The following is a 27,769-nucleotide window of genomic DNA, read 5'->3' as shown; positions in this document are numbered from 1 at the left end:
AGCAAATATTCAGCCAGCCGAGGGCCTTGGTCATACTTTGCTCATAGCAGCTATTTGAATAAAGTTGTGTTTGAATAAAATGGCGTCGCCCAGGATGAAGAGCTGGTCGATGCTGCTCGCTATTGGGGCGGCTCTCAAAGTGCCTCCTTGTACCTTCTTAGTTAGAGCCTTTATTAGTCTATTGGTAAGGCTTTGTCTGTGAATTTGGGGGATTAATTATGATGTTATTGTTCGTCTTTCGGGCAGCTCCGTGGAAGGGGAGGAACCAGCAGATGCAGCGAAGGTTAAATGTTTTCAAAGAATGTGATTGAAAATGAAATAAAATGCTTTAAGGTTTATATATTCATTCAACTGGTTTGTTCATTGTAAGTACGGTATAGTATTTTTGTCTTTTTAAAAAGTTTATTCTTAATGCAGGTGTGTTAGGCATTGAATGAGTGAGTCTCCAGCAACCAGAAAACTCCCTTATCCAACATCTACCAATTCCCATAGGTACCAGATGCTAAGGATTTTGTTGTATATTTGAAAAAGGGGCTTATTAATATATAATCCCGGGGTATATAACTGTCTTAAAGATTAGAATTACTGGTACTTGAAATGTTTCAAGGGTGGTTTTTTTTCCAAAATAGTAAGCATCTTGCTAACGTAAGTGTGATCGCAGAATTTGAATCTGACCGTTTCTTTCTCAGCTTTCTGTTTGAGTAATTGAAGGATGTTCATTAGCTTGTTGTATAGAAACAAGACCCTAAATGTGCGCGTACGGATGTACATGAAGAGCTACGATTAAGCAATGTACAACTGAAAGCCTTCGTGTGCAGCCCTGTCATTAACCAAGGCAAAGAACATTGAACAAATTCCAAGTCAAAGGGTAAATCAAATGTTTTGGGTGACTGGGAACTCTGATGTAAGAAACAATCTGATGATGGTTGTGGGGAATGCAGGCACACAAAGTTCCTCACTTAGTGAGGATAGTGGATTTATAGCACAAGCTGAGGCAACCAAACATTGACTCCTGACTTTCTAGCATTTGTGGTCTTCCAGTTTGGGTCTGAACTTGTCCTGTTATCTTTAGGTACAGACTTCTGGGCATGTAGATTCTCTTGCAGTAATTCTTTAAAAAGTAATATGCATATACCTGTCAGACTTGTTCAAGATGGACATGATGGGTCAACTGATGCAAAGAATTTGGGTGTCTTTACAATCTTCTCATTAGAAAGCTCGAGTGGCTATGGAGGTTTCAGATTTTTTCTTGCATGTTACAAGAATATCTTCTTCCATCATGTTTGTATTAGTATCTCATCTCTTGAGGCATTAATATAATATTATGCACATGCTTCAGGAAGCATAAAGGGCTCGTTTCTGGAATAGCCTTACTGTCTACTGGCTGGCACTAAGCATAATTGGCGATGCAAATAAGCTGCTATTGATAGCAATTTCTGTTGAATCTGATTGGTATCCTATTAATATTGTTGTGGGAGGCCACCTTATCCTGCATGAAAAAAATATTGTTGAGTATTCCAAGAATGGAGGAATGAGCGTCAATTGGCATTTTTACATAGAAATTGGAATTATTCTGAAAAAAATTAGCATACTTACCTTCGGCATGTCCCAAGGAGCACTTTTACACGTTTTTCCTGTGTGGTGGAGTTTGCTGGAGGGGGAACGTTGCATTCATTAGGCCTGTTTCTTACGGAGTGGCTACGGTCAAATTACACTTCAGCTGCTCTGTAAAAATATGTAGTGGAAAAATTACGGGATGGAAATTGCATTAAAAATTCCATCCCGACATTTTTTACACTGCCACCAGAGCAGAAATTTTCCTGAAATTTTCTGCTGTGCAAAAGTGCCCTCAAAGGTTAACTGCAATAGATAGACTGTCCTCATTCAAAGCAGCTGTTAATTTAAAAAAAAACCTTTCATTTAATAATCTCTTAGATCTTTGAACCATGATGAGAGATGGGGAAAAATATTTTAGTGGCACAATTTGAGATTCAGATCCTGTGTCCAAGCCCAGTGGAGCCTGTCTTGCATTCTGGGATTAAATCACTCGCATGGACAGTACATTTCCAACTAACCTTCCCAATTTAACCTAAATAATGAGCAGTGTTTTCGGTCTCACATGTAAACCTTTCTTTTTGTATGACCATTGTAATTTTAATTCTTTTTTTAATTTAAATTTTGCATTCTCAAGTAATCTTAACAATTAATGTGCATGCATCACAAACCATTTCAGAACCTATGTTCTCGCTGTGCAAATTAGATTGTAGCCTGTGACATTGAGAGACTTTTAATTGCAGTTATTAAATAACTACTTTCTTGTCATGTGAATATGATCTGCATCTTGTGGGAAAGGTTGAGTTGCTTTCCCGTATTAGATTAAACAGAAATTAGAATTCGTTTTGATCTTGTTATCTTTTAAAACAGAAATGTGCCTTGAACACTGGTACAATACTTGCTCCAGACGCATCTTCCAGCTTCACTAAAGTGTGAGGAGCCTGGACATTGTGTCGCTCCTTTGATCACTTTGGCTCATTCTATGTGCACACAAGTGATTTGACTGCTTTTGCCAATTGTTCTCACAGGCCTATTGACGTTTCTGGGCATTGTAATAAAACTGGGAAGCACATATTTTTCTGAAATAGAAATTTATTCACAAATACCGATTGGAAGTTGTTTAAAAACAAATGCAAGTCAGGCAATTGTAATCATTTTCACGTTCAGTGAGTTGTAACCATATAATGAGTAAGCAGGGTAAGTTAATATAAATATTTTCAGAAAAGCTTAAGTCCTTGTTTCCATAAAAATGTTGCTCTTGGAAATAATTAATGAGCTTGTGTTGAATGGTTGGGTCAACTGAGCTTATTGCCACAGTTTCAGAGTTCAGAATGCCAATTAAATTAGTTACCAGGGACATTTAAAATTTTTAAGAGATGGCTGTGCAATTAGAATTGCCTGTACAAAGGTAAATTTTTGATTTGCTAAGATGGGGTGCTGAAGAGCCATGTGGAAGATATTGAGACCATTGCCTCTCTGCATCTCTTTCAGAATTATAACTGAATTGCATGGATTTAAGCCTGAGAAGTTGGGATTTGATCTTTTTTCTCCATTTAATTCCGAGAACGATGTCTGAGATTTCAATGAAATGTAATGAATGGAAACGTTTTCATAACATTGTGCAAATTAAATGATTTAAAGCAAATAATTTAGCTCCAAATGAAGGCTACCACTTTGCACAATCCAAGGAGACCTAGTATGAGAACTTTTCCATGCATATTTTATTGATATTTAAGACATCACTGAAGATCAGAAACAAGCATAGGAAAGGCTCAGAGCCCATCTTCTCGGGCTCAAATTTAGGAAAGCATTTTGATCCTAAATTAAACCAGATCCTGACCATAAAAAGGTTCTTCAGAGAACAAGGAAAATATTGATTAAAATTCTTTGATTAAATTTTTGGCCATTTCAAAAATTTGTTTGTTTACGGGATATGAATACTACTGGTCGGATTAGCATTCGGGGGTGGAGATGGTGAACTGTTGCTTGGACCACTGCAGTATTTCTTTCACAATTTTAATTATTGGGTTGAGATTGCCAAGATTTTGAATGGATGGCTATGTGTTTCCAAGTCATGGTATATGAAGTGAAGAGACAGCTACCAGTTGTGTGTTCCTGTAGGCCTTTATAAATGGTGGAACGGGCTTGCATGTTGGGGTTGAGGAACTTGCTACTGCCTCTGATTGATGTTCCCACCACAGTAATTATGTAGCTGGTCCAACTGAGTTCCTATTAAATAGTGATCCTCCCTCTAACCCTAACCCTAACCCTAACCCAACCCTTCCCTGCCCCTTCCCAAGACTCCATTTAATGTTATTTTAAAAAATGAGGCAAATAACTAGCGCCTTTTGTTGATGACCGTTGCCAACCATTGTGTGGCAGAAATAGCATTTGGTATGATCTGTTAGTGTGAGTGTTGTTTCAATCTTGCCAGACATGAAAATGAGCTGTTTTATTTGCTGAAAATTTGGGTATAATTGAAAATTATGCAGTCATCAGTAAGCGTCGCCATTTCTGACCTTAAAGCATTTGAATATGCTCCAAGGAAATTCTCATGAGGAATTCCATCAATAAATGCTTCCCCAAAATTACTTCAATAATTTATTTTCAGAAGTTTTGATGAGTGATTTGTGTAACTAGAAAGGCAAGGACAATTTTAAGGTAAAGACAGTTTTAACCTTCATGGGATTGGGAATTGTTACAGGGCATTGGTGATCTTTTTTAAAAACAAATCAGCAATTATTTTGTTGAATGGTGAGCAGGGCCAACTGCACCAATCTGTGATGCTCTTGTGTTCTTGTGCCTACAGGGTGAATTTTTTAACATATTGAAACTACAGATGTGTTATTGATGTTGATTAAAATAATAATTCTGAAGGTTAACACATTTGTACACCGATTTCTAATGTCTCTTTTGAACCCAGTTATGTATCTGAAAGCTTTTCCTGCCAATGGATTTGTAAATCTACTAAATTGTACCAAAGCAGAGCTTCACAGTTGTAGTTACTTCATTTCAGATGACGACTAAACAGAGTACAATCTGCTCTCTCAGTCAAATGTAAAAGATGCCGATAATATGGGGAAGAAGAATGAAGTTTTGCAGGGTTCGTTGTTTGTTGCCATAACACTGAAAATAAAACCTACTCTATTTAAAATTGATTTTGGTGGAGCTGACATTGCACAAATTGGTTTCTAACATTTCTGTATATATGAAGTACCTTATTGGCTATAATGTGCTTGGGGATGTTCTAAAGACATGTTGGGCATTATATTAATGGGATTTTTGTTTTGTAGGAATGTCTGCCACTGCAGATGGTTCATTTAGTACAGCCTCTCAGGGAGGTGGCAACAGTGAAGCCCAACATTCACTACAGACTTTTTGGCCACGTGTCATGGAAGAGATACGGAACTTAACACCGGTATGTCCCTCACTGGTTAACTCTGCATGAATGCTTACTGCAAGTTCAAGAAAATCCAACAAGTTGAAATCTGATTTCCCCCTCCCTCCCTCCCCACAGGATTAAAATGTTTTCAGTTGAAGCATCAAGTCCACTTTTTTCTTGTTAAACCACAAAAACTGGACTCTGCCTCTTGGTGTTATCTTCTCTCTTGTTGGTGGATTAGCAGTTGGAAAGGAAGGTCCAATGATTCATGAGAGGTGTAATTCATGAGTGTTGTAGGTTGAGATATGCATTCAATCGTCGTCAACTTCTTCTGGCTGTCCATCCCATAGGATGATGAGTTTGTGGAGTTTGATATGTGCATCCTGGAGTGGCTGTACAGGCCGATCCTTGACTACCCCACTCCTCAGAAAGGAACAGCATGAATGGATCTAAGGTGAGTAGGGGGTTGCACAGATCCAGACCCACCCTCTTGACCTCCCCTCTCAGATCCAGCTGCATGGTTAGGTCCAAGATGGCTGGGGGAAGTTCTGTTGCATTGAATGGCTAGACCAAGCTTCGATGCAAGGGATTCCCTTTCTGCACTTCTCTGCATGCATTTGCTATGTCTGTTGACCCTACAAGAGAGTTCATGCACCCTTTGACTCAGTATGAGACTAAAAGCATTAGGCCTATGGTTGACACCAACTCTTGCGTTTACATTTTTTCTGTTCCACTGATTAGCACTCAACTGGAACAAAGTTGGTTCAGCTAGTGGAGCTATTGGCTTGTAGCACCAGATACTGGTTTGATCCTGACTTCCCGTGCTTCCTTTGTGATATTTGCATGTACTCCTTGGACCAGATGCGCTGCTTCTGGGTGTTCCAGTTTTCTTCCACATCTTATAATTGTGCCGGTTGTTGGGTTAATGTAACTGTAAATTGCCCCTAGTGTGTAGATGAAAAGTGGAATCTGGGAGTGAGTTGATGAAAATGTGGTGAGAATAAAATGGGTTTGGGTAGGATGTAATAATTGGATCAGACATGATAAGCTGAAGGGTCTCTTTCCCTGTTCTTTCTACAATTCTACACTATCTCTGCCCTTTAACAGTTGAGGATCCGATCCTCTCAAGATCAATGTCAATGAAATTCAAGACACTTGGGTGTGTTACCATAACTAAATGAGCATAGGTTGGGGCTCATTGTTTTTATCCTCCTGGTGAGCATCCAGAGTTGAGAGAAAATGAGTTTTGCCGTTGCTGCGTATGACCTCATTTGCGAGGCTCTAGGTCATTTATGAACAGTTTGTCAATATAACCCACTTGTTTATTATGCTGGTACTACTTTGGCACCAAACCTTTTGGGCAGCCATCCATGACCAATCCTAAATATTGTGTTTATCACATTCAGAATTGTACATTTATCAATATGGGTGGTCACTTGCCAATCTTACTAAAATCCAGTTGTAACCTTTAACTCATCTGAGTTCTTGTAACAAGATTTAAAATCAGCATCAATTTAATCTCTCACACCATTGACGAAACCTCAAACCTTCTGATAAACCCACTAATGAGTTAACTGCTTTTAGAAGTAGTCTCATTTAAAGTTATCATCTGCTTGCAACGTAGCTTTTAATATCAGTGACGTAATTGGACTTCATTTTTTGCATAGTCATTCCAATGGCATCTGATGGAAAATGCTTTGATGTCCACCAGATCTCTCAATTTAGTAATTATTTTGTAAACAAATAGGTAGATGTGGTCAGTCAAATATGTCATCTCTTTACTGACGTTAAGTTGAATTCTCCAATGTCTACTTGTTTGTGACTGAAAGGTTGGAGATTTTTTAAAAATAAGGCATGAATTTGATGCGTCCTCTAGTCATCCAGCAGTTGTTTGGTTCTCAGTGATTTTACAGAAATATTGTCAGGAAAGACTATTTCCTCTTCATCCATGTCACTTAATTTTATTGAAACCTTTGAAGTATCCCAGGTAAGAGTTTTGACCAGACCAATACATCCCTAGTAGGTTCTCTATAAACCTAAGGGCATATAAAATTTCACTAACTCACCACAACCCTTCAAGCTTTCATTTCTGTGTTCCTTGATTTTTATTTCTTAATCAAATGTGTTAATTTTAAAAGTACCATTTTTTATCAATGGCTTCATCCCTCTTCCTTGACACCATGTCACATCCTGCCTCCCTCACCAAGGTGATTCTTGTGCACTCCTGACTTTAAGGACACCACTGTTAATGATTTTGTCTTTATCTACTTTGGCTGTAATCTATCTGCATGCTTCTTAAATCTGTCTCCTTTCCTTTTTTAAATCTATCTTTTGACCTCTGGCCACCTGCCCTAGCATCTCGTTATGTGGTTTATTGTGAAATTTTGTTTGAAAGTGTTCGAGGAGAGTTGGAGAACATTCCTATATTCTTTACTCTTTCTATCTGGTAATCTGTTGCCCTGATAGAGTTTGAAGTGTCTGTTTTTTGGCCTCCATGAAACAGGCTGAATATAACTGGGGTGTCTGTACTAAGATATTCATCTGGGAGAGAAAGCCAACGTTGGTTCACTTTTAATGCTGATAGATTGGGAGGATTTTGCAAGGAGGGTATTGATGATATATCTCCAGTGTTTTGATGTGGTGCTATAGTTACTGCGTGTCTAAGATGTCTTTGTGGGGGGTAGGTTAGGATCACTGCTGACCTGTAGACTTTGATTTTAGTCCTTGTTTGAGTTCCTGGTCTTTGATTGTTCTTTTCCATTGGGAGTAATGGTCGAACTGAAAGTGACAAATATCCCTTTGAGAGGTGGCTATATTCCTTTATTCTCCTGGAATCGTGTGGTTAAGTGGCCTGTAAGGTACTGCAGCAGTAGATGGGCGAAAGTCCCTAATGTTGAGGTCCATCCTCAGTATATTTCTGCAATGAATTAACAATGGTTTGCAGTTCACCTTCTATGCACATGTATAAGTGGCATCTGTATATTGTACTTTGACTGAAGTTAGGGTGGCCTTGATTCTGGCTAGAGATATGGTTTTTGTGAATTTTCCATCTGTTCCATTCCAGTGGAAACTTGCTAGAGGTGAGATACTATAAGTGTTGAAGTTAGCGTTCTGTCATGTTTGCCACCAGTGTACATTGAGATTGGGTTTGTTATGGACCTTTTGTTTAAGGTCAGAGTTTACATGCCATTGTGCATCAATGCATGGTTTTTAAATTTATAGTTACAGCATGGTCCACAAGCTCACACCACCCAAATTCACCCATGCAACCAATTAACTTACTAATCCCATACTTTGGGACGTGGGAGAAAACTGGAGGAAACCCATGATCACAGGGAGAATGTCTTAATGTTTTGTATTCAGAGGAGAATTCGAACCGCTGGCGCTCTCTTAGAGTTATGCTATCTGTGCTGCCCAATGTAGAGACATATTGTTACCTTTTGTCCTTCCAGACATCTGTCCTAATTTCTCCTTGTGTGGTTTAATGTCAAATTTTATTGGCAGTGATCCTGTGAAGTGCCTTGGGGCACATTTTCCATTTAGACACTATATAAATGTAGCCTGCCAGAGAGCATATTTAGTTGGGCATTACTAACTACTGTGGTCATTTCCTCCAGTGCCCAATAATAAATTAAATTGTCCTTGTTATTTTTCCTACTTTGACACCTTTATTGATGTTTTTTAAAAAGTTGTACAAAAGGAAGATCCATACAATTGGGCAGTCAAAATTTCATGTCAAGGCTGGTGCTTTTAAGCTGAGTTTGCCTGCAACAGTATTTGTTTTCTAACCAGTTTATGGTGTTTTTTTAATTGTTTCAATTTGACAATATTCATTTCTGATTTTCCAATTCTGTTAGCTTTCTTAATGATTTATTTAACTTTTGCTATTTTTAATCCTATCCTCTATTTGAAAGTCTTTAAATCATTTACCATCTACTTTTGTCAAGAACTAGAGTTGTGTGATTTCTCTACATAATACCATTAATACCCACATGGTATGTAATAATTTTAAAATGAATTGGGCCTGAAATATTCCACTGGAAAAATACACGATCAGCAGACCTTGGAATCCTTTTGAGGAAACAAATGCTAAAGGTCTGCATGTCGGGCAACATTCATGGAGTGAAATGGGCAGTCAGTGTTTCCGGTTGGGATCTTTTTCAAAAACCAGCTGAGTCCCTCAGCTTTTCTTTCTTTACTGAAATATTCCACAGTCGTTTTTGGTCCAAGTCCCAAATAAGGCTTTGCAATCTCAACCAAAATGTGAAAACAAATTTGGAAATAAGATGTGTGGTTTTATTTCAGAGGGAATATGTGTAATTAAAAATAAAGTTATAATGGTTTGTGGTTATTGATCATTATGTGAAAACTTCAAGTGCAGTCACAGGCCACCAACCTAGGGTATACATAGAATGAGTATAGATAGAATACTTGTACAACTTGAGTGTTTTGGAAGCTTTCACATTACATTTTAAATCACTCTTTTTGGACCTTTTTGTTTCATCTGACCCAACAGAATGATTTCAAGATGCAGGATCTTCCCTTGGCTCGCATCAAGAAGATTATGAAGCTTGATGAAGATGTAAAGGTACTGTGATTGGTTTGTGTCATGCTGATGGGCAATCCAGGAAGGTTACGCAGAAGCACTCCACTCATACACATTGCGAGTGGAAAACTGAGTTTTGGTTTTACACCATCATACAAGAAGAACACCAGATAACTGATGCCAATTAGGCCTTTGTAGCTCCATTATTGTCACTGTGGTTCAAGTGCTTTCACAGATGATCAAGCATTGAACCACCTGAGCTGAACAGGGAACATGTGTACAGGCAACAGAAAAGCTAGTTGATAGTATGTGCTTGTTCATTTTACAAAGTTTTCAATTTGATGTTCCATTTTGGAATACAGTAATTTAGCTGCATTTTTAACAGTTGGTTTATTTCTGTTTTCTTTCTCCTTAATATAGTTTAATATATACTGTATATCAATCAAGCTATATCCTGCTGGTCAGTGTACATAAATATTCATTAAAGGATCGTAACAGTTGACTGATCCATTCAATTTAAATCTCCACAAATATGTTAGTTTTGATTATTAACTAATAATCCAAGACATTTTATTAACAAAGTATCTTGCAAGTTAAAATGCAGGGCAGGTATATTATTTGCAGTGGGTATTCAAAAAGGGCTCTTGGAAAAGCTAAACAAAGGTAGGAAAAAGGTCTTGTTACTTAAAAAGTGAATACGAGCTTGGTAGTCTGCAACACTATAATTGGGTCATCAAGATTACAGACATTTCAACTTTCATTAGTGCCATTTTCATTTTCTTCAGTGTTCTTTACCTGTGGAAAAAGAAAGTAATAGAAAACTGGCGAAGAAGTGTTTTTAATTAGTCAAGTCAAGTTTATTGTCATCTGATTGTATAAGTACAACCCAATGAAACAGCGTTCTCCGGTCCTTGGTGCAAAACATGCAGACACACAACTTGACATACGTGCATACAGACAAACAATACAAATGTATTTTATCTGTACAAATAAATATTTGGTCCTTCCACCTCTGTGCTGAACCATTTTTATGCCTAGTCCCAGTGACCTGACCCAGTCCATAGTCCTCCATACCTCTCCCATCCATGAACCTGTCCAAATTCTTAAATGTTAAAATCAAGCTCACATTCACCATTTCAGCTGGCAGCCTGTTCCACTTCTCTCTGTGTGATGAAATTCCCCCTCATGTTGCCCCCAAAACTTTTCCCCTTTTAGCCATGTCCTCTGGTTTGGATCTCACCTCCCCTCAGTGGAAAAAGCCTACCTATATTTACTCTGTCTATCCCCCTCAATCAAATCTTCTCTCCTTCTACGTTCCAGGGAATAAAGTCCAAACACGTTTAGCCTTTTCCTGTAATTCAGTTCCTTAACTCCAGGCAATATCCTAGTAAATATTTTCTGTACTTTTCTATCTTATTGATATCTTTCCTGTAGTTCGGTGACCAAAAATGCACACAATACTCCAAACTTAGCCTCACCAATGCCTTATACAGCTTCACCATAACATCCCAACTCATGTACTAAATACTTTGATTTATGAAGCCCAAGATGCCAAAGCTCTCGTTACAACCCAAATTACCTGTGATGCCACTTTCAGGGAAATATGTATCTGTATTCCCAGATCCCTCTGTTCTACTTCACTCCTCAGTGTCCTACCATTTACCGTGTATGTCCTTTCTTGGTTTGTCCTTCCAAAATGGATCGCCTTACACTTGTCTGCATTAAATTTCATCTCCCATTTTTCTAGCTGGTCCAAATCCCTCTGCAAGCTTGAAAACCTATGCTGTCCACTAAACTTCCTACCTTTGTATAATTTGCACACTTGCTGATCCAATTTACCATATTATCATCCAGATCATTGAGATAGATGACAAACAACAATGGTCCCAGCACAGCTCTCTGAGGCCCACCACTAGTCACAGGTCTCCAGTCTGAGAAGCCATTGTTGAATCCAGTTCATTATTTCACCTTGAATATTGAGCGTCTGAACCTTTCTAACCTCCCATATGGGACCTTGTCAAAGGCCTTGCTGAAGTCCATGTAGTTAACTTCCACGGACTTTCCTTTGGAATTCGTGTGTTTAAAGATGGTTAAATCACCAGGCCCAAATAAAATTGAGGCCTTTGCATGAAGGAGGGAAGGAAATAACCATGATCTATCATTTCCTCTGTTGTGGTTACAGCTGTGGTGCTGGTGGTTTGGAAGATAACCCTGGATGATAGGATGGCCAGTGAGATCACATTAAAAAGGTGGAGAAGATAGACTGAGTAATTACCAACTGGTTAGTCAGGAAGCAAACTATTGTGGAGAAAATACAGGGGACAATAGAAATTTCTATTTAGGGAGGCACATTAATGAAGAACAGGCAGGATTGATTTATATGGGGAAGGATGTGTGCGAATAATCTCTTTTTTGGGTATGCCTGTGTGTTGGGGGGGGGGGGGTGTAGGGTTAAAGGATGGTATTTGAGGTAATCTACCTGAATTTTAGCAAAATGTTTGTTAAAGTCTCATGGTAGATCATTAAGTAAAAATTTGCACAATCCAAGGGAAGGTGATAAATTAGGTTAAATACAACCCAGTAGAAGAAAGCAGAGTAATTACCAGTTTGCTCTATACCTTTTCCTGGCGGCCAATGGAAACAATACCAGTGCAGTGCACCAATAAATGTTGTGCACCTTTGTGTTAAAGTAGCAATGTGAAGGTCTATGTTAAAGCAATCCTCTATTCTGTCCAATAAATGCAAGAATTTTGACGTGCCCACAAATGATCAATTCCAGGCAGAAGGATTAACAGAAAATAATTTTGACATCTTATGTTTTAACATGATTTCCAAATGTGTAACCAAAATCCAGACTACTAGTTACCACATTAAACACAAGTTGCACAAAATCAGGGATCAATCAAAATAGTCCTCGCTTCCACAATCTTTGCTCATAGCTTCAATTTTCCATTCTTGGCAACTTACTCAAAAATCTCCTCTCCAGTGCAACCACATCTTTGGTTGTGAATCTTGCAGTAAACATTTAGACTACACAGGGGCTTTGTAAACCAATGCCTCTTATTCGTTAGAACTGTGTAGATAGTAATGTTCTTTGATCAGCTTGTTCCACAAAAAAAAATTAGATGCCAGGAGAAATTAAGATGTGACCTTTTTTAAACATTTATTTTATTTTACTTATTTGGAAAAAAAAGCTGTAGAACCCAATGAATCAAAACCAAAACTCTTCTTTTTTTTTTGCAGATGATCAGTGCTGAGGCCCCAGTGTTATTTGCAAAGGCAGCTCAGATTTTCATTAATGAATTATCCCTACGAGCATGGATACATACGGAAGATAACAAACGCAGGACTCTGCAGGTACTTGGAAAACTGGGTTTGCTAAATAGGAAGCTTGATTGGGGTTGTCAAATGTGACCATCCAGCAAGCAAGTGAAGGTCAGTTCTGATGAAGGCACTTTAACCTGAAACATTGGTTCTGTTTCTCTTCCCGTAGATGCAGCCTCACCTGCTAATTGCTTCAGTTTTTTATTTTGTCAAAAGTGCAGCATTGCTCAAGACAGCCTGCCTCAACTGATCACTGTTGACTTTCCCCAGGACAGCATGCTAATGTTAATTAGATTCACAGTCATACAGCACAGAAATAGGCCCTTTGCCCCAACTCGTCCAATGCTGACCAAGATGCTTATTAAAGCCAATAAATTTGCCTGCATTTTGCTCATATCCAAGTTTCTGTTCAAATTCCTTTCACATGTTTTAATTGTATTCTCCTCTGCCATTTGGTATGCCAATTCATTCCATACATGCACCACCCTCGGTTGGGGGGGGATGACGACTTTCTACTTTAAGTCTTTCCATATAACCATATAACAATTCACAGTACAGAAACAGGCCATATTGGCCCTTCTAGTCTGCACTGATTTACGTGAAACTCCACTAGCTCCACCTACCTACTCCCATGCCCATAACCCTCCAACCCCCTCAAATCCATGTACTCATCTAACTTCCTCTTAAATGACAGAATTGACCCTGCTGCAACTACTTCTTCCAGTAGATCATTCCACTCAGCTTTTAGCCTCCAATTTGAGACTTCCATCCCTAAGCAAAAGATAACCATATAACCACTTACAGCACAGAACAGGCCTTTATCAAGTCCACTCTCAATCTTCTACACTCCAGAGAAAATAGCCCCAGTCTGCACAACCTTTCCCTGTAACTCAAACCTTGAAATCCTGTCAACATTCTCGTGAACCTTCTCTGCACTCTCTCTATTTTGTTTATATCTTTCCTATAATTTGGTGACCAAAACTGTACACAGTACTCCAAATTTGGCCTCACCAATGCCTTGCACAATTTCATCATAACCTCCCTACTCTTGAATTCAGTACTCCAATTTATGAAGGCCAACATTCCAAATGCCTTCTTCACCACACCATCTACCTGAGTATCAGCCTTGAGGGTACTATTTACCATCACTCCTAAATCCCTTTGTTGCTCTGCACTCCTCAATTGTCTACCATTCAATATATATGACCTATTTAGATTTGCCTTTCCAAAATGTAACACCTCACACTTAGCTGTATTAAATTCCATCAGCCATTTCTCAGCCCACACCTCCAGCCTTCCTAAATCACCTTTTAATCTACGGTAATCTTCCTCACTGTCCACAACACCACCAATCTTTGTATCATCCGCAAACCTGCTTATCCAATTCTCCACCCCTACTTCCAGATCGTTAACATATATAACAAACAATAGTGGACCCAGGACCGATCCCTGAGGAATTCCACTAGTCACCGGCCTCCAATTGGACAAACAATTTTCTACCACTACTCTCTGACACCTCCCATTCAACCATTGCTGAATCCATTTCACTACCTCCTCATTTATACCTAATGCCTCCACCTTTTTTCCTAACCTCCTGTGGGGAACTTTGTCAAAAGCTTTACTAAAGTCTAAATAGACAACATCCACAGCTTTCCCTTCATCAACCTTTTTTGTAACCCCCTCGAAAAACTCAATCAGGTTTGTCAAGCATGATCTACCCCTGACAAAACCATGCTGATTACTCCCTATCAATCCCTGTACCTCCAAATATTTGTAAATACCATCCCTCAGAACACTTTCCATCAACTTGCCCACCACAGACGTCAGACTCACGGGCCTATAATTCCCAGGTTTACATTTAGACCCTTTCTTAAACAGCAGAACCACATGCGCCACCCTCCAATCCTTTGGCCAGTGACATCCTAAATATCTCTGTTAATGGCCCCACTATCTGTCCACTAGCCTCCCTCAGTGTCCTTGGGAATATTTTGTCTGGTCCCAGAGATTTATCCACCTTTATCTTTTTTAACACAGCCATCACTACCTCCTCGGTTATCCTTATATGCTTCATGACCTCCCCACTATTTTTCTTCACTTCAACTGGTTCAACATTTTTATCCCTAGTGAATACCGAGGCAAAGAAATCATTCAAAATTTCCCCCATTTCCTCAGACATCTCATTCAGGCTACCCTCACTATCTACAAGGGGTCCAATTTTATCCCTCACTAATCTTTTACTTTTAATGTACCTATAGAAACCCTTTGGATTTATTTTTACTCTGTCTGCCAAAGCCTCTTAGTGCCTTTTTTTGGCCTTTCTAATTTCTTTCTTAAGATTCCTTCTACACTCCTTGTAGTCCTCCTTCAAACTCTCAGCTCCTTGTTCTTTTTACCTCTTGTTCACCTCCCTTTTTCTCCTAACCAAATTTCCAATATTCCTCGAAAACCAAGCCTCCCTATGACTTCCAGCCTTTGATCCTCACTGGGACATAACTACTCTGTACCCTCAAAATTTCTTGTTTGAATATCCTCCATTTTTCATTTACACCCTCACCTGAAAATATCCTGTCCCACTCAATACTCCCCAAATCCCTTCTTATTCCTTCAAAATTTGCTCTTTTCCAATCCAGAACCTCAAAGATCTGTGTCTCTTTTTTATAAACCTCTAAGTTTACCCCTCAGCTTCCATTACTGGAGGGAATACAGTCCCAGCCTATCCAATTTCTCATTATAACATAAACCCTCCAGTTCCATCTACATTCCTGTGAATCTTCTTTGTATCCTCTAGGTTCAAGAACAGTTTCTTTTCAACAGCTGTCAGACTCTTGAACCCCCTCCCCCTTTAATACATTAATCATTAAGCCCTTTTCACATTGCCAACCCTCCTAGGAAATGGGAGAAATTGCAGGACAAGCTGAACCCGAGAGCCTTTCACACTGGACCATTATTTGCAGATAATTTTGCAACTCTGGATTTTAAGGGGCGACCCACCTCTAGCAATGATGTATTACGTACAGTGCTTTGACAGCCCAGCTAACTGCACAGTTACATTTCATAGATATCAGAGCATCGCAGCCCCGTCAACTGATTCACGGCCAATAATTATTTTCATACATATCAAATCAACTGCAAATGAGATCCCCTTCCCTGGTATAAAACGATAAACCCCCCTTCTATTTCCTCTCCAGTGAGAACATTCCCATTACTTTTGCTAAGGTGTTGCATTAACATTATTGGCCTCTGTATCTGATTCTGATTGGTGAAATTCAGCCTTCCATAATTAGATTGACAATGTTTTTTTTTTCCATTTGCGCATAATTCTGCTGTGAACTGCACTGAGTTAGAACCAGTTATGTTTTTTTTTGGCCAACTGGATAATAATGCTCAACTTGCTCACTTGTCATTTTTCAAGGGGAGAAACAATCTTTCAGTTACCCAACTTTTCCGCAGCGTTGTCCATTCGAAGAGAATAGTCTATTAATTTTGAAACTGAATTCCATGTAGTCCTATATTCAGTTCAGCCTGAAAGGGTGCAAAAAAGGTGGGTGTACCTTGTCCAGAGTGGAGGGAGTGGCCAAGAAGCCCTAGCTACTTGATTGGAGAAGGCGGCGAGTGATCCACGTTTTCTCCTGCTGGGGCAGCTTGGGAGGTGTCTGCTCGATGCTCTTCACACCCAGTGCGTCCCTGCGGTAGGAGAATGTGCTGGACGGGAAAACCCTCTGGCCACCCCCCCCCCCCCCACCACCCCGAGTAGTGCAACGGTTATTCGAAGAGTAAGTTGTGGCTGCTTTCGGGGAACTTAAACTGTGGAAGGGGACCTCAGTTTGTGTTTGGATAGTGTGAGAAGAAGGGCGCTGTTTTAACCGTGTGTTCCCTTGGCAGCCTCATGTCATGTCTTGTTTGTTATGCAGCTGTATCCCCAATTCCAATTCATGCATTCATTTTGCTTCTGGGTACTCTTGCGGCTTGTATTTTGCTGGCACCATGGAGGGGCAAGAGGAGGTGGGGTTGCATTGCTTGTCAGGGAAAATATTACAGCGGTGCCTAGGAAGGATAGATTAGAGGGCACATCCACGGAGGCTATTTGGTTGGAACTGAGGAGTAGGAAAGGAGAGGTTACACTTGTAGGGGTGTATTATAGACCACCCGGAGGGGACCGAGACCTAGAGAAGCAAATCTGTAGGGAGATAGTAGATATTTGTGATAAGCACAGGGTTGTAATTATGGGAGATTTTAATTTTCCACATATAGATTGGGAAACACATTCTGTGAAAGGACTGGATGGGTTAGAGTTTGTGAAATGTGTGCAAGATAGTTTTTTACAACAATATGTAGAGGTGCCGACCAGAGAAGGAGCAGTGTTAGATCTATTGTTGGCAAATGGGATGGGTCAAGTGACGGAGGTTAGTGTTGGCGAGCACTTCGGGTCCAGTGATCATAATGCCATCAGCTTCAATGTCATTATGGAAAGAGAGAGGTCAGGGCCAAGGGTTGAGGTTTTTGATTGGGGAAAAGCTAGATTTGAGGAGATGCGAAAGGACTTGCAGGGTGTGCATTGGGACAATTTGTTTTATGGGCAGGATGTAGTAGAGAGATGGAAGTCTTTTAAAGATCAGATTTTGAGAGTGCAAAAGCTTTATGTTCCTGTTAGGTTAAAAGGAGGGGCAAAAGGTTTGAGAGAGCCGTGGTTTTCAAGGAATATTGGAAACTTGGTTTGAAGAAAAAGGGAGGCGTACATTAGATATAAGAAGCATGGAGTTAAGGAGATGTTTGAAAGATACATTGAATGTAAGAGGAATCTTAAGAGAGGAATTAGGAAAGCTAAAAGAAGGTACGAGGAAACTATGGCAAGCAGGGTGAAAACTAATCCAAAAGAGTTCTACAAATATGTTAATGGTAAGAGGAAAGCTAGAGACAAAATTGGTCCCTTAGAAAATCAGAGCGGAAAACTGTGTGTGGAGAAATGGGGGAGATATTGAACAGTTTCTTTTCTTCGGTATTCACTAAGGAGAAGGATATTGGGAGATGTGAGATTAAAAAAAAGCAAATTGGGTAAATATGGGGAATATAGAGATTACAAAAGGTGTAGTTTTAAGGCTTTTGAAGAATATAAAGGTGGATAAGTCTCCGCGACCAGACAGGATCTTCCCCAGGACATTGAGAGAAGTGAAGGAGGAAATAGCAGAGGCTGTGGCGGTAATTTTCCAAATGTCATTAGATATGGGGATAGTGCCGGAGGATTGGCGCATTGCGCATGTGGTTCCGTTATTTAAAAAGGGTTCAAGGAGGAAGCCTGGCAACTATCGGCCTGTAAGTTTGACGTCTGTGGTAGGTAAATTAATGGAGAAAATTCTTAGAGATAGTACTTATAAACATCTGGATAGACAGGGTCTGATCAGGAGCACTCAACATGGATTTGTGGGAGGAAGGTCATGTTTGACCAATCTGATTGAATTTTTTGAAGAGGTGACTAGGAATGTGGATGAGGGTAGCGCAGTGGATGTTGTCTATATGGACTTCAGTAAGGCCTTCGATAAGGTACCACATGGAAGGTTAGTTAGGAAGGTGCAGTCTTTAGGTCTAAATTTTGAGATAGTCAAATGGATTGAACATTGGCTGAAAGGGAGAGGCCAGAGAGTGGTAGTGGATAATTGTCTGTCAGGTTGGAGGCCGGTGACCAGTGGTGTGCCTCAAGGATCTGTATTGGGCCCATTGTTGTTCGTTGTATACATTAATGATCTAGATGATGGGGTGGTGAATTGGATTAGTAAATATGCAGACGATACTAAGATAGGTGGAATAGTGGATAATGAAGAAGGTTTTCAAGGATTGCAGAGGGATTTGGGCTGCTTAGAAAAGTGGGCTGAAAAATGGCAGATGGAATTTAATGCTGATAAGTGTGAGGTGCTTCATTTTGGTAAGAAGAATCAGAATAGGACATACGTGGTAAATGGGAGAGCATTGAGGAATACAGAAGAGCAGAAAGATTTAGGAGTAACGGTACATCGTTCCCTGAAGGTAGAAACTCGCGTGAATAGGGTGGTGAAGAAGGCTTTGAGTATGCTGGCCTTTATCAATCATTGCATGGAATATAGGAGTTGGGAGGTGATGTTGAGATTGTATAAGACGTTGGTGCGGCCTAATTTGGAGTTCTGTGTGCAGTTCTGGTCGCCTAATTATAGGAAGGATATAAGCAGAGTGGAGAGAGTGCAGAGAAGGTTTACCAGAATGTTACCTGGGTTTAAGTATCTAGAGTATAGGGAGAGATTGGACAGATTAGGTCTTTATTCTTTGGAGCGTAGAAGGTTGAGAGGGGATTTGATAGAAGTATTTAAGATTATGAAAGGGATAGACAGAGTGGATGTGGATAGACTATTTCCGTTAAGAGGAGGAAAGATTAAAACAAGAGGACATGAGTTAAGAATTAAGGGGCAGAGGTTTAGAGGTAACATGAGGGGGAACTTCTTTACTCAGAGAGTGGTAGCCGTGTGGAATGATCTTCCGGGAGAAATAGTGGCGGCGGAGTCAATTGTATTATTTAAGAAAAGGTTGGACAGGTATATGGATGAGAAGAAGATGGAGGGTTATGGGCATTGTGCAGGGAGGTGGGACTAGAAAGGGGTGTTTGGTTCGGTGCGGACTAGAAGGGCCTAATGGCCTGTTTCCGTGCTGTAATTGTTATGTTATGTTATGTTAGCAATACAACTTTTTTTTTTAATTTTAAAAATTCCAGGTTTTTGTGAAGAACTGCATGGTGCAGCGACAGGGCTGTCAGGTTGGTGCGGTGGGATTGGTGTGGGGGGAGATAGGCAAGAAAAGGGGGAATGGAGGAAGAAGGGAATGGGGTGCAGTCAGCAGGGCGGGGAGCTGTCAGAGCACGGCCGGTTGCGCTGTGATATATAACTGCCAGACTAATGCAAGCACGTCATAATGGTACCTGGTAAGTGAAGTAGACCACTCACATCCCCAGAAGGCTATTAGTGAGTTAACTTGGCCCAGCTCTGATACATGTCCCCACTTTATTATCAGTGCCCAATTGAAATTGACTTGCCCTGCCTATTTGTCATTTCACACCACAGAATTTGACCCACCAAACTGGAGTGTTAACATGCATGTAATTGGGATTGTGAAAGGGGCTATAGACTGCTCTAACAGAACCCACACTGTCTGCACAATTGCAAATCACATTTTTTTTGCACTAGGATTTCTGTGAATATTTATTATCTAATGTATTTATTGTCTTAATTCGTTAGTTTATTATTATTTTTCTTAATAAATACTGTATATACTTGTGTAATTATCAGTCCTGTGTAATAATTGGCCCCAGAATTGTGTGTTTTCTGTATGACCTGTGAAAAGTCAACTCCACCTTGTTTTTGGCCTGGCCGCCTGACCATCCGAGCACCCGCTCAGCAGAGCTCCCGACGCCCCAACTGTGGATCCTTGTCCCGGCCGCTCGCTCAGCAGAGCTCCCAATGCTCTGGCCACTGACTCAGGCCCTGGCTGCTCATCCATCCAACTTCCCGATACAGGTACTTACTGCAGCGAAAAGCATGACCCATGTAAAAGTCAACTCTCTTACCCCCCCCCCCATCAAATTTGACTGAAAAATTGGTCCAAAAAACTTGATTATTACATGAGTATCTACAGTACCTGTTCAGCTGCAGCAAGTAAGAATTTTAATCAGGCAAAATGGTGTGAAATACAGAGGAAAGCTCTAACAGAATTCTTAAAAGCAGCATTTAATTATGCGAGGCACTGAACTGGCATTAACTTTAACCTTGTTTAGAGCAATAACGCTGCCAGTATAGCCATTCAGCTTGAAGGGTTATTTTGGTGTCAGGTTGTCCCAAAGAAACAAGACACAAGTTTAAGCAGTGGAAAGAGAATGTATACATTTCGAGTTTTAATACTAGTGGCCAGGGATTTTTGGCAACAGCACTTTCTTTGGACTATTAATGTTTTTACTTGACCATTGTTTTTAATACTGCATGTGATTAATACTTGGACGACATTAAACCCAGGTGACATGTTGAATTTATTACCTGATTTTTAATGTTTCTCTTCCAACAGAGAAATGACATAGCCATGGCTATCACAAAGTTTGATCAGTTTGATTTTCTAATTGACATCGTACCTAGAGATGAGCTCAAGCCTCCAAAACGACAGGTAAGAAGGAAAAAAACGAATATTTTGGGTCATCTTGTATCAAATCTTCACTTGTTCTCAAAACCTGTTGCCCTCTCGCCTCAGTCTGTTGGTATTGTTGTTGGCTGTGTATTCCTAAGTATACAGTTTGTCATAGTGGCCATGCATTACATACCTCTAAGGATGTTCATACTGATAGCAAATCCTATCACGGTACATTTGGTGCAGTGTAAAGTATTGACACTGGTTGTCCTCTCACCGAGAGGAGTCACTATACTAAATGTGTTTTCTTCAATGCAGAACATTGTCTTCAAATGACAAAACAAGTGAGCAAACCCTTTAAAATATCTTTTACTTGTTAAGTGTGGGGTTTTTTTGTCTTGATGAGTAAATAAAGGTTTAAAACCGGAATTACTTAATTTTGTTTACTTTCATTTGTTAACTTTTTTGTTGCAGAAAAGACAGTTTGGCTGAATTAAAATAATTGCATACTACTTGTCCTGAATTCTGTTAGTTTAAGGAAATTAAACATTTACTTCAGCATTATAATTTTTGGTTCCTAAGGGTTACTGACTTTTGGGAAGTAATGTGGACCATGTGTTTTTTATCCATACATCAAGGTTACTTAACAGGTGACTGGAAATTAACAATTTCACATAGTTCTTGCCTATCACATGGTAACATCTTAATAAATTTAAGAGGATCTATTGCAAACAACAGTCTTCTGTGTTTGCTTTTGGTATACATCTTTTATTATGCTGTGCCCAGCATGTTTCAAACAAAGTAAATCCACATTCAAAGGAACACTAGCTGCAAATCCTTGGTAATGTGTCTCTCATTCAGAGTGTATGGCAGAGCTTTCACACTTGGTACTGACTGGATTTCTGTGTTTCAGAGGATATTCCTATCTTTCAGTAGATGTAGTCCAAGAAGGGCATATGGAAGAAATGACAATGGCTGGATGGGAATGTGTATATTGATAATGGGTTCAGCTATTCCATTTTAAAATCATACTGTTTAATTTCTCATCAGTGCATATCCTTGGAGCCTAGTGCAGAGGTCATGTAAACATCTTTAACTGAAAGCTTGATGTGATAAGAACGGCTTTCAGTTAGATGTTTATGTTACCTTGTCACTAAAAGTCTCTGAATATCCTTGCCTTGGGTGACTGGACTTCCCTAGGAAACGACTGGATTTACCGATTACTTGAAACTGGCTACATTCTCATGTGTTCTTGCCACAGTCGTTCAGAAGGGGAATAGCAGGTTGTTGATTGCTTGACTTATTTGGGGTATGAAACTGAGACAGTCCATTGTGGAGGAGAGTGTTTCTTCATATACTTTGTTTCATGAGCTTGCTGAAAATACTGACTTGGGACTTGCATTGGTTTATCCTGTGCACAGAGTTGTTTTTAATTAAATCTCGACTGCTTGCTTGTTGAAGATGACTATTTATTAGAGTGGTAAAATTGGGTTAATTAAAAGAGAGTCAGTCTTTGAGATCACAGATAGTCAAGTTGCTCTTATTGGCAAAATGAACAGTGCAGCATGTTGCTATTTTCTCCAGCATTCTTCTTCTCTGTGCTGAAGTACCCAAATCTTTCAGTGTGGAACTACATATAGTGATACTCAGAAAATCAAGACTCAAGATGTATGCAACTTGTATATATTTTCCTGAATTATGTTTTGCATTGTAAAAGAGAATATTTTTGCTAGATCACAGCTAACTACTGCTGGAGTTTGAGGCCCACCAAGCATTCCTCCTATTTGACAGACTTTTAGCATCTGTTTGATGTGTTGTTACAATGAAGCTTGGTTAATTTTGTAAGGGTTGCATGACATTTTGATTTTTACCTACTCCATCTCTTTGTTTGCTCGTTACATCAATATGATGTGATTGAAATTGGCAGCACCCTAGTGATCTTGAGTTCTTTCCTGGCAGTCTCTTTCAAAGTTGAACATTGACTCAAATGTCTGCACTATCTTTATTTTGGTTCTCCCAAAATTTCATTGAAATAATTTCTAAAGTAGATGTTTCTGTAGCTTTGATTCTGGTATTTCTCACCATTTATTGATCACCCAAATCATAAATAGGCTTGTAGGAAAGATAATACAAGATCTCCCTTATTATTGGTCTTCCTACTTGGACTGAAACTAGTTATTCATTCCTTGTCATTTTATCTTTTGTATCCTTGAGTTTGTGATCTTCTACTTGATATTTGGAAATGTTTTCTGTACACTTAGATGGGAAAAATCTTCACACTCTGCAGAACTTCTGAAAGCTGAAGACTATTTAAGTAATGTCTGATGTAATCTTATCCTTCCTTTGGAGTGCCCAATTGAGTGTCTCCAGATGTTTGGTAATATTTACTGTTCATCTAGTGGTGGAGAAAAGTTTCCCATTTTTGAAAGGAAAACATTGATAGGCTCCAGAGAGACACAAGAGACGGCAGATGCTAGAATCTGAAGCCATACACAATCTGCTGGCTGAACTCGGAGTCAAATGGCATCAGTGGGAGAAAAAAAATGGTCAATGTTTTGAGTTGAAACAAACCTACTTGGGATTTTGCTGGTCGATAACCACCTTCCAGTTTGGTAGTATGGAATGTTTGCTATCTTCCAGTTCCAGTTTTTTTTTTGTCTCTTTCCATTTGAACAGAAGGAATTGATGATTTCTAGGTTTACTTTTGTATTTAGTATCTGCCTGCAAAATGTTCATGATGAATAATGTAATGAGTTGGAGAAATTCCTGGAAATTTTTGATTGCTTCAAGAGTCAGATAAGGACTTCTGTCCTATCTTTGCAGGTGCTTCACCCACTGCAACACTGAAAAGTTTGTGTTGATACACTGGCATTTTCCAGTGTTTTATTAACTGCTTTCTTTACACCAACACCGCAGTTTGTTTCTTCCAACAACACTAGGTCCACCATTTCTTCTTTCACAGTTTGATCTGCGATTTGTCTTCTACTGGGCTCATTGAGAGTGAACCTGAATGTTAAAGAATGCAAATCATTTTGCATCCAGCTTGTGACATTGTGCTTTACTGAAGTTCATTGTCATTCAGAAATAAAATTGTATATCTTAATCTCCAATAATATAAACATGTGGTATAAACAATATTCCATGAAATTAGGAAACTCTTCTGTTGTTCTACCCAATTCCTTCTAGAAAATGGGTGCTTGTAGCTGTTTGGAAATGATTGCACTTTTTCCTGACTGCTCTGGAGTGCAGTGATTTGTTTTGTGGTGATGTTTCCAGTTGCTTAGGTTGCAGTAAGTGAGCAGTGCTTTGCAGATAGGACTCAGCAGTTTACTGTCTTCCACGGTAAATTCAAAATAGTCTTTTTTCTGGTTTAAAGTTATCTTCTTTACCTGCACTTCCTACAATTTGATAATCCTATTGTATTGCGCATAATAAATGAAAGGCCACTGACAATTTAATCTTGTGAACAGAGCCTGTAATTCCTGGCCTCTAAATTCAAGTATTCTCCAGGGAAACCACAAGCACACTCCTAAGACTTGCTCACTGGAATGGTTGAATGTCTTCCTAAGCCTCAATCTTGTGGAATGTGTTTTATGGCAATTCTGCTGAGATTGGAGGGCAAGGTGCACGGGACGTTGCGGCATCCTAAACTGCTTCAGATGAACCTACGTTGTTCGAGCACTTAATAGTTTCCCACTAATCTCTCGAGAGCTGCTCTTGAACTATAAAAGAGCCATGGGCAGCTTGCAAGCAGCAGTTTGTTCCTCCTTCATAATGTTCTGCCCCCCCCCCCCCCCCCACCCACAGAAATTTGGCAATAACCTTCAGAAGAGGTGCTCAGGCTTTTTTCCCCAGGCAAGTTCTGTAACTGCTCAGTTATTGAATGACGTTGGTTTTCATGTGTGCTGCCTCACCTCTGGAATAGTTACTGATTCAGATTGATCAGGATTCCTGCAATGTTCTGATTAAATCGAGTTTTGTGATTCTAGTTGTATGATTTGGTTTGTGAGGAGACCTTTTGGCCTTGATGGAATTGGCAGGTTATACAGTTGTAAACATCCTTGACTGGAAGCTGTGCAATGATTGAAAGGCTTTCAGTCAGATGTTTGCAGCTGTTGACTGCTTGATTGCTTCAGTGAATCTGGAATTACCTAAAGAGCCTGATGTCCTTTCCTTTGTGACTTACAGATAAACTGATTTTTAGAATGTAGGTCTCCTTCAGATTTCCAAGATCCAGCTGTGTAATATTCCAGCTTAGTACAGGTTCAATGAACAGTTCTCTTTCCCTTTCTACTCCATCTCTTTACTTCTCCCCCCCCTCCATTTTTCAGAAACATCTATGAATGTTTTCCGTTGCTGAGCTTTTGCATTTTCAAAAAACATGAATACATAATCCATTTGAAATGTTTTACCCAGAACTATTTTACACTGTAACCCCCCCCCCCCCCCCAGTTTTAGATTTTATCAGAGTATTTTCATTGTCTGTCTGCCTAAAATCCTCAATAAAGTAGGTCACTTATGCTATCTTATTGCTTGTATGTTTGTGTCCATTAAGAATGTTTAGTACATAGTCTTATCCTTTTTAACAACATACAAGATGCTGGAAGAGTCAACATTTTTGGGCTATATCCCTTCATCAGGAATAGCAAGAAAAGGGCAGAAGCCTGAATAAGTGATAGAAGCCAGGAGGTAATGGTAAAAGAGCTCAAGGGCGAGGAAAATGCACTGATAGGAGGAGGAAGGAAAAGGGCTGGGGAGCTTAAGGAAGGAAGGAAGGGGTGGGTGAGTGTGAGGGAGGAAAGAAGAAATGGAGGGCAAACAGATTAAGGGAAATAAGGTGGGGGGGTAAAAATTTCCTGAAATGGTGCAAGAATACAGAATGGACAAGATGTAGGAGATGATTGTGAACTTCAGGAGGACCAGGTAACTTAGTAGTGGAGAGAGTAGAGAATACTATGTTCCTTTGGGTCAACTTTATAAAAAAACCGACCTATCCTAGGCACACTTATCAGGAAGACGCAACGACGACTGGACTTTGAGAAGACTAAGGCAGGCGAGGCTACCATCCTGTCAACTTTCTACAGCAACTCTAAAGAGAGCGTCTTGTCCAGCTTCATCACAGAGTGATACGGTTGCTGAGATCAATTCATAGGACCATAAGAGTGGCAGAGAGGATCACTAGTGTCTTTTACCAACCCCCCCCCCCCCCCCGCAACCCTGACATGATTTACCTGGGTCGTTGTGTAAAGTAGGGTCACTAAAACAATGAAGACCCCCTACTATACCCGTCAGGTAAAAGATACAACAGTGTCAGAGCCAGAACCACCAGGCTAAGAAACCACTTTTTAAAATATTTTAGATTTTAGGCAGGCAGACGATGAAAATGCTCTGATATGGGCAGTGAGAATGCTGAATAATTGATAAACTGCTCATACAAACTCTCTATTGCTCTTGTTTATTTACCAATAATATTTCTTTTTTAAAAAAATATATATTTATCTATATATACACATACACACACATTATTTATGGGGCTTAATGTTTGTCTGTATGTGTGTTATGTCTGGGTGTGGTGTGTGTGGGTGTTATGTCTGGGTGTGTGTGTGTGAAACTTGCTCCTTTTAACGCTACTGACCCAGCAGATGCAGCTCCAACAGCGTTTCAAGTTTGCAGATGACACAACAGTAGTTGGCCTCGTCAGCAGTAATGATGAGTCGCACTACAGGTATGAGTGTAACAAGAAGTCGCAACGTGGACAAGGTAAAGGAGATGATCGTGGACTTCAGCGGGGGACCAGGAACGATCACCCTCCACTACACATCCACGACTCTGTAGTAGAGAGTCCAGAGTACCAAGTTCCTTGGAGTTTACATAACGAGACCTATCATGGACACTCAACATCCCACTTGTCAGGAAGATGCAACTGCACTTCCTGAGAAGACTGAAGCAAGCAAGGCTATCAGCCACCATTATGTCAACCTTCTGTAGGAGCTCTATCAAAGGAATCATGGCTGGCTGCATCACAGTGTGGTACGGTTTCTGCAGAGAAATGGATCGGAGGTCAATCCACAGGACCATGAGTGGCAGAGAGGATCAGTGGAGCCTCCTTTCTCTTCTCCCACTCCATTCCTTCCCCATTGAAGTGATCTACCAGGATTGTCTGAAAATGGTGCACGAAATCATTGAGGACCCCTTCCACCCTGCACACAGCATCTTTCAGCTGCTCCTGTTGGGAAAGAAATATAGGAGTATCCATCCAAGATTCATATTCATGAAACAATATTTATGTCAATAAATACTTGCCCTACATATGCATTGTTCATCTGTATGTGTGTTACGTCTGGTTATATGTCTGTGTTTTGAATGAAGCACTGGATAACGCTGTTTTGGCGGGTTGTGCTTGTACGATTGGATGATAAATAAACTTGAACTTTGGAAGTTAGAGATGTTGACAGCATCTTGTTGGAGACTGACAGGATGGAATAGAAAGTGCTCATTCTCCAATTTACAGGAGGCCTCAACTTGTTAGTACAGTCAACCAGGAAGAGATGTGTCCATTTCTGTCCTGTCTTCCTTTGTGCGAAAATCTAAAATGTCGGATGTCAATTTATGCCCCAGTTCAGTGAACAGAAATTTTGGTCCCTTGTGTGCCTACTTTTCCAATGTTTGCTGATCTTCGCAGTGAGGCCACCAGGGCATGCTGCCATTAACAAAATATCTGATCCTGGCTGGTGCTGCCATGGTGTCCAGAGCTGATTCCAACTGAGGCAGTGGTAGGACAGCTGCTGTATTGTAAATGATGCAAGATGGAGAACAGTATTGCCCTGCTATCC

At 39.9% G+C, this 27,769-nt stretch overlaps 1 protein-coding gene across 7 annotated transcripts in view; it reads left to right on the top strand.

The window, feature by feature from the left end:
* Positions 1 to 27,769, top strand: part of nfyc (nuclear transcription factor Y, gamma) — a 78,328-nt gene that overhangs the window by 20,458 nt on the left and 30,101 nt on the right. For 5 of the 7 annotated variants that reach the window (XR_011343600.1, XM_069895919.1, XM_069895917.1 and 2 more), the window contains exons 2-5: positions 4,848 to 4,972; positions 9,453 to 9,524; positions 12,726 to 12,839; positions 20,880 to 20,975. Coding sequence is in view for 6 of the 7 variants with exons in the window: in XM_069895917.1 (XP_069752018.1) it covers positions 4,848 to 4,972; positions 9,453 to 9,524; positions 12,726 to 12,839; positions 20,880 to 20,975 (407 nt within the window). In the remaining variant the exon portion in view is untranslated. Of the gene's footprint in view, positions 1 to 847; positions 869 to 4,847; positions 4,973 to 9,452; positions 9,525 to 12,725; positions 12,840 to 20,879; positions 20,976 to 27,769 lie in introns of those variants that run through there. The other 2 variants (XM_069895921.1, XM_069895918.1) reach the window with 2 other exon arrangements.

Source organism: Narcine bancroftii, chromosome 8 (genome assembly GCF_036971445.1).
Source record: "Narcine bancroftii isolate sNarBan1 chromosome 8, sNarBan1.hap1, whole genome shotgun sequence".
Lineage (NCBI taxonomy): Eukaryota > Metazoa > Chordata > Chondrichthyes > Torpediniformes > Narcinidae > Narcine > Narcine bancroftii.
This window is presented reverse-complemented; position numbering and strand designations above follow the sequence as displayed.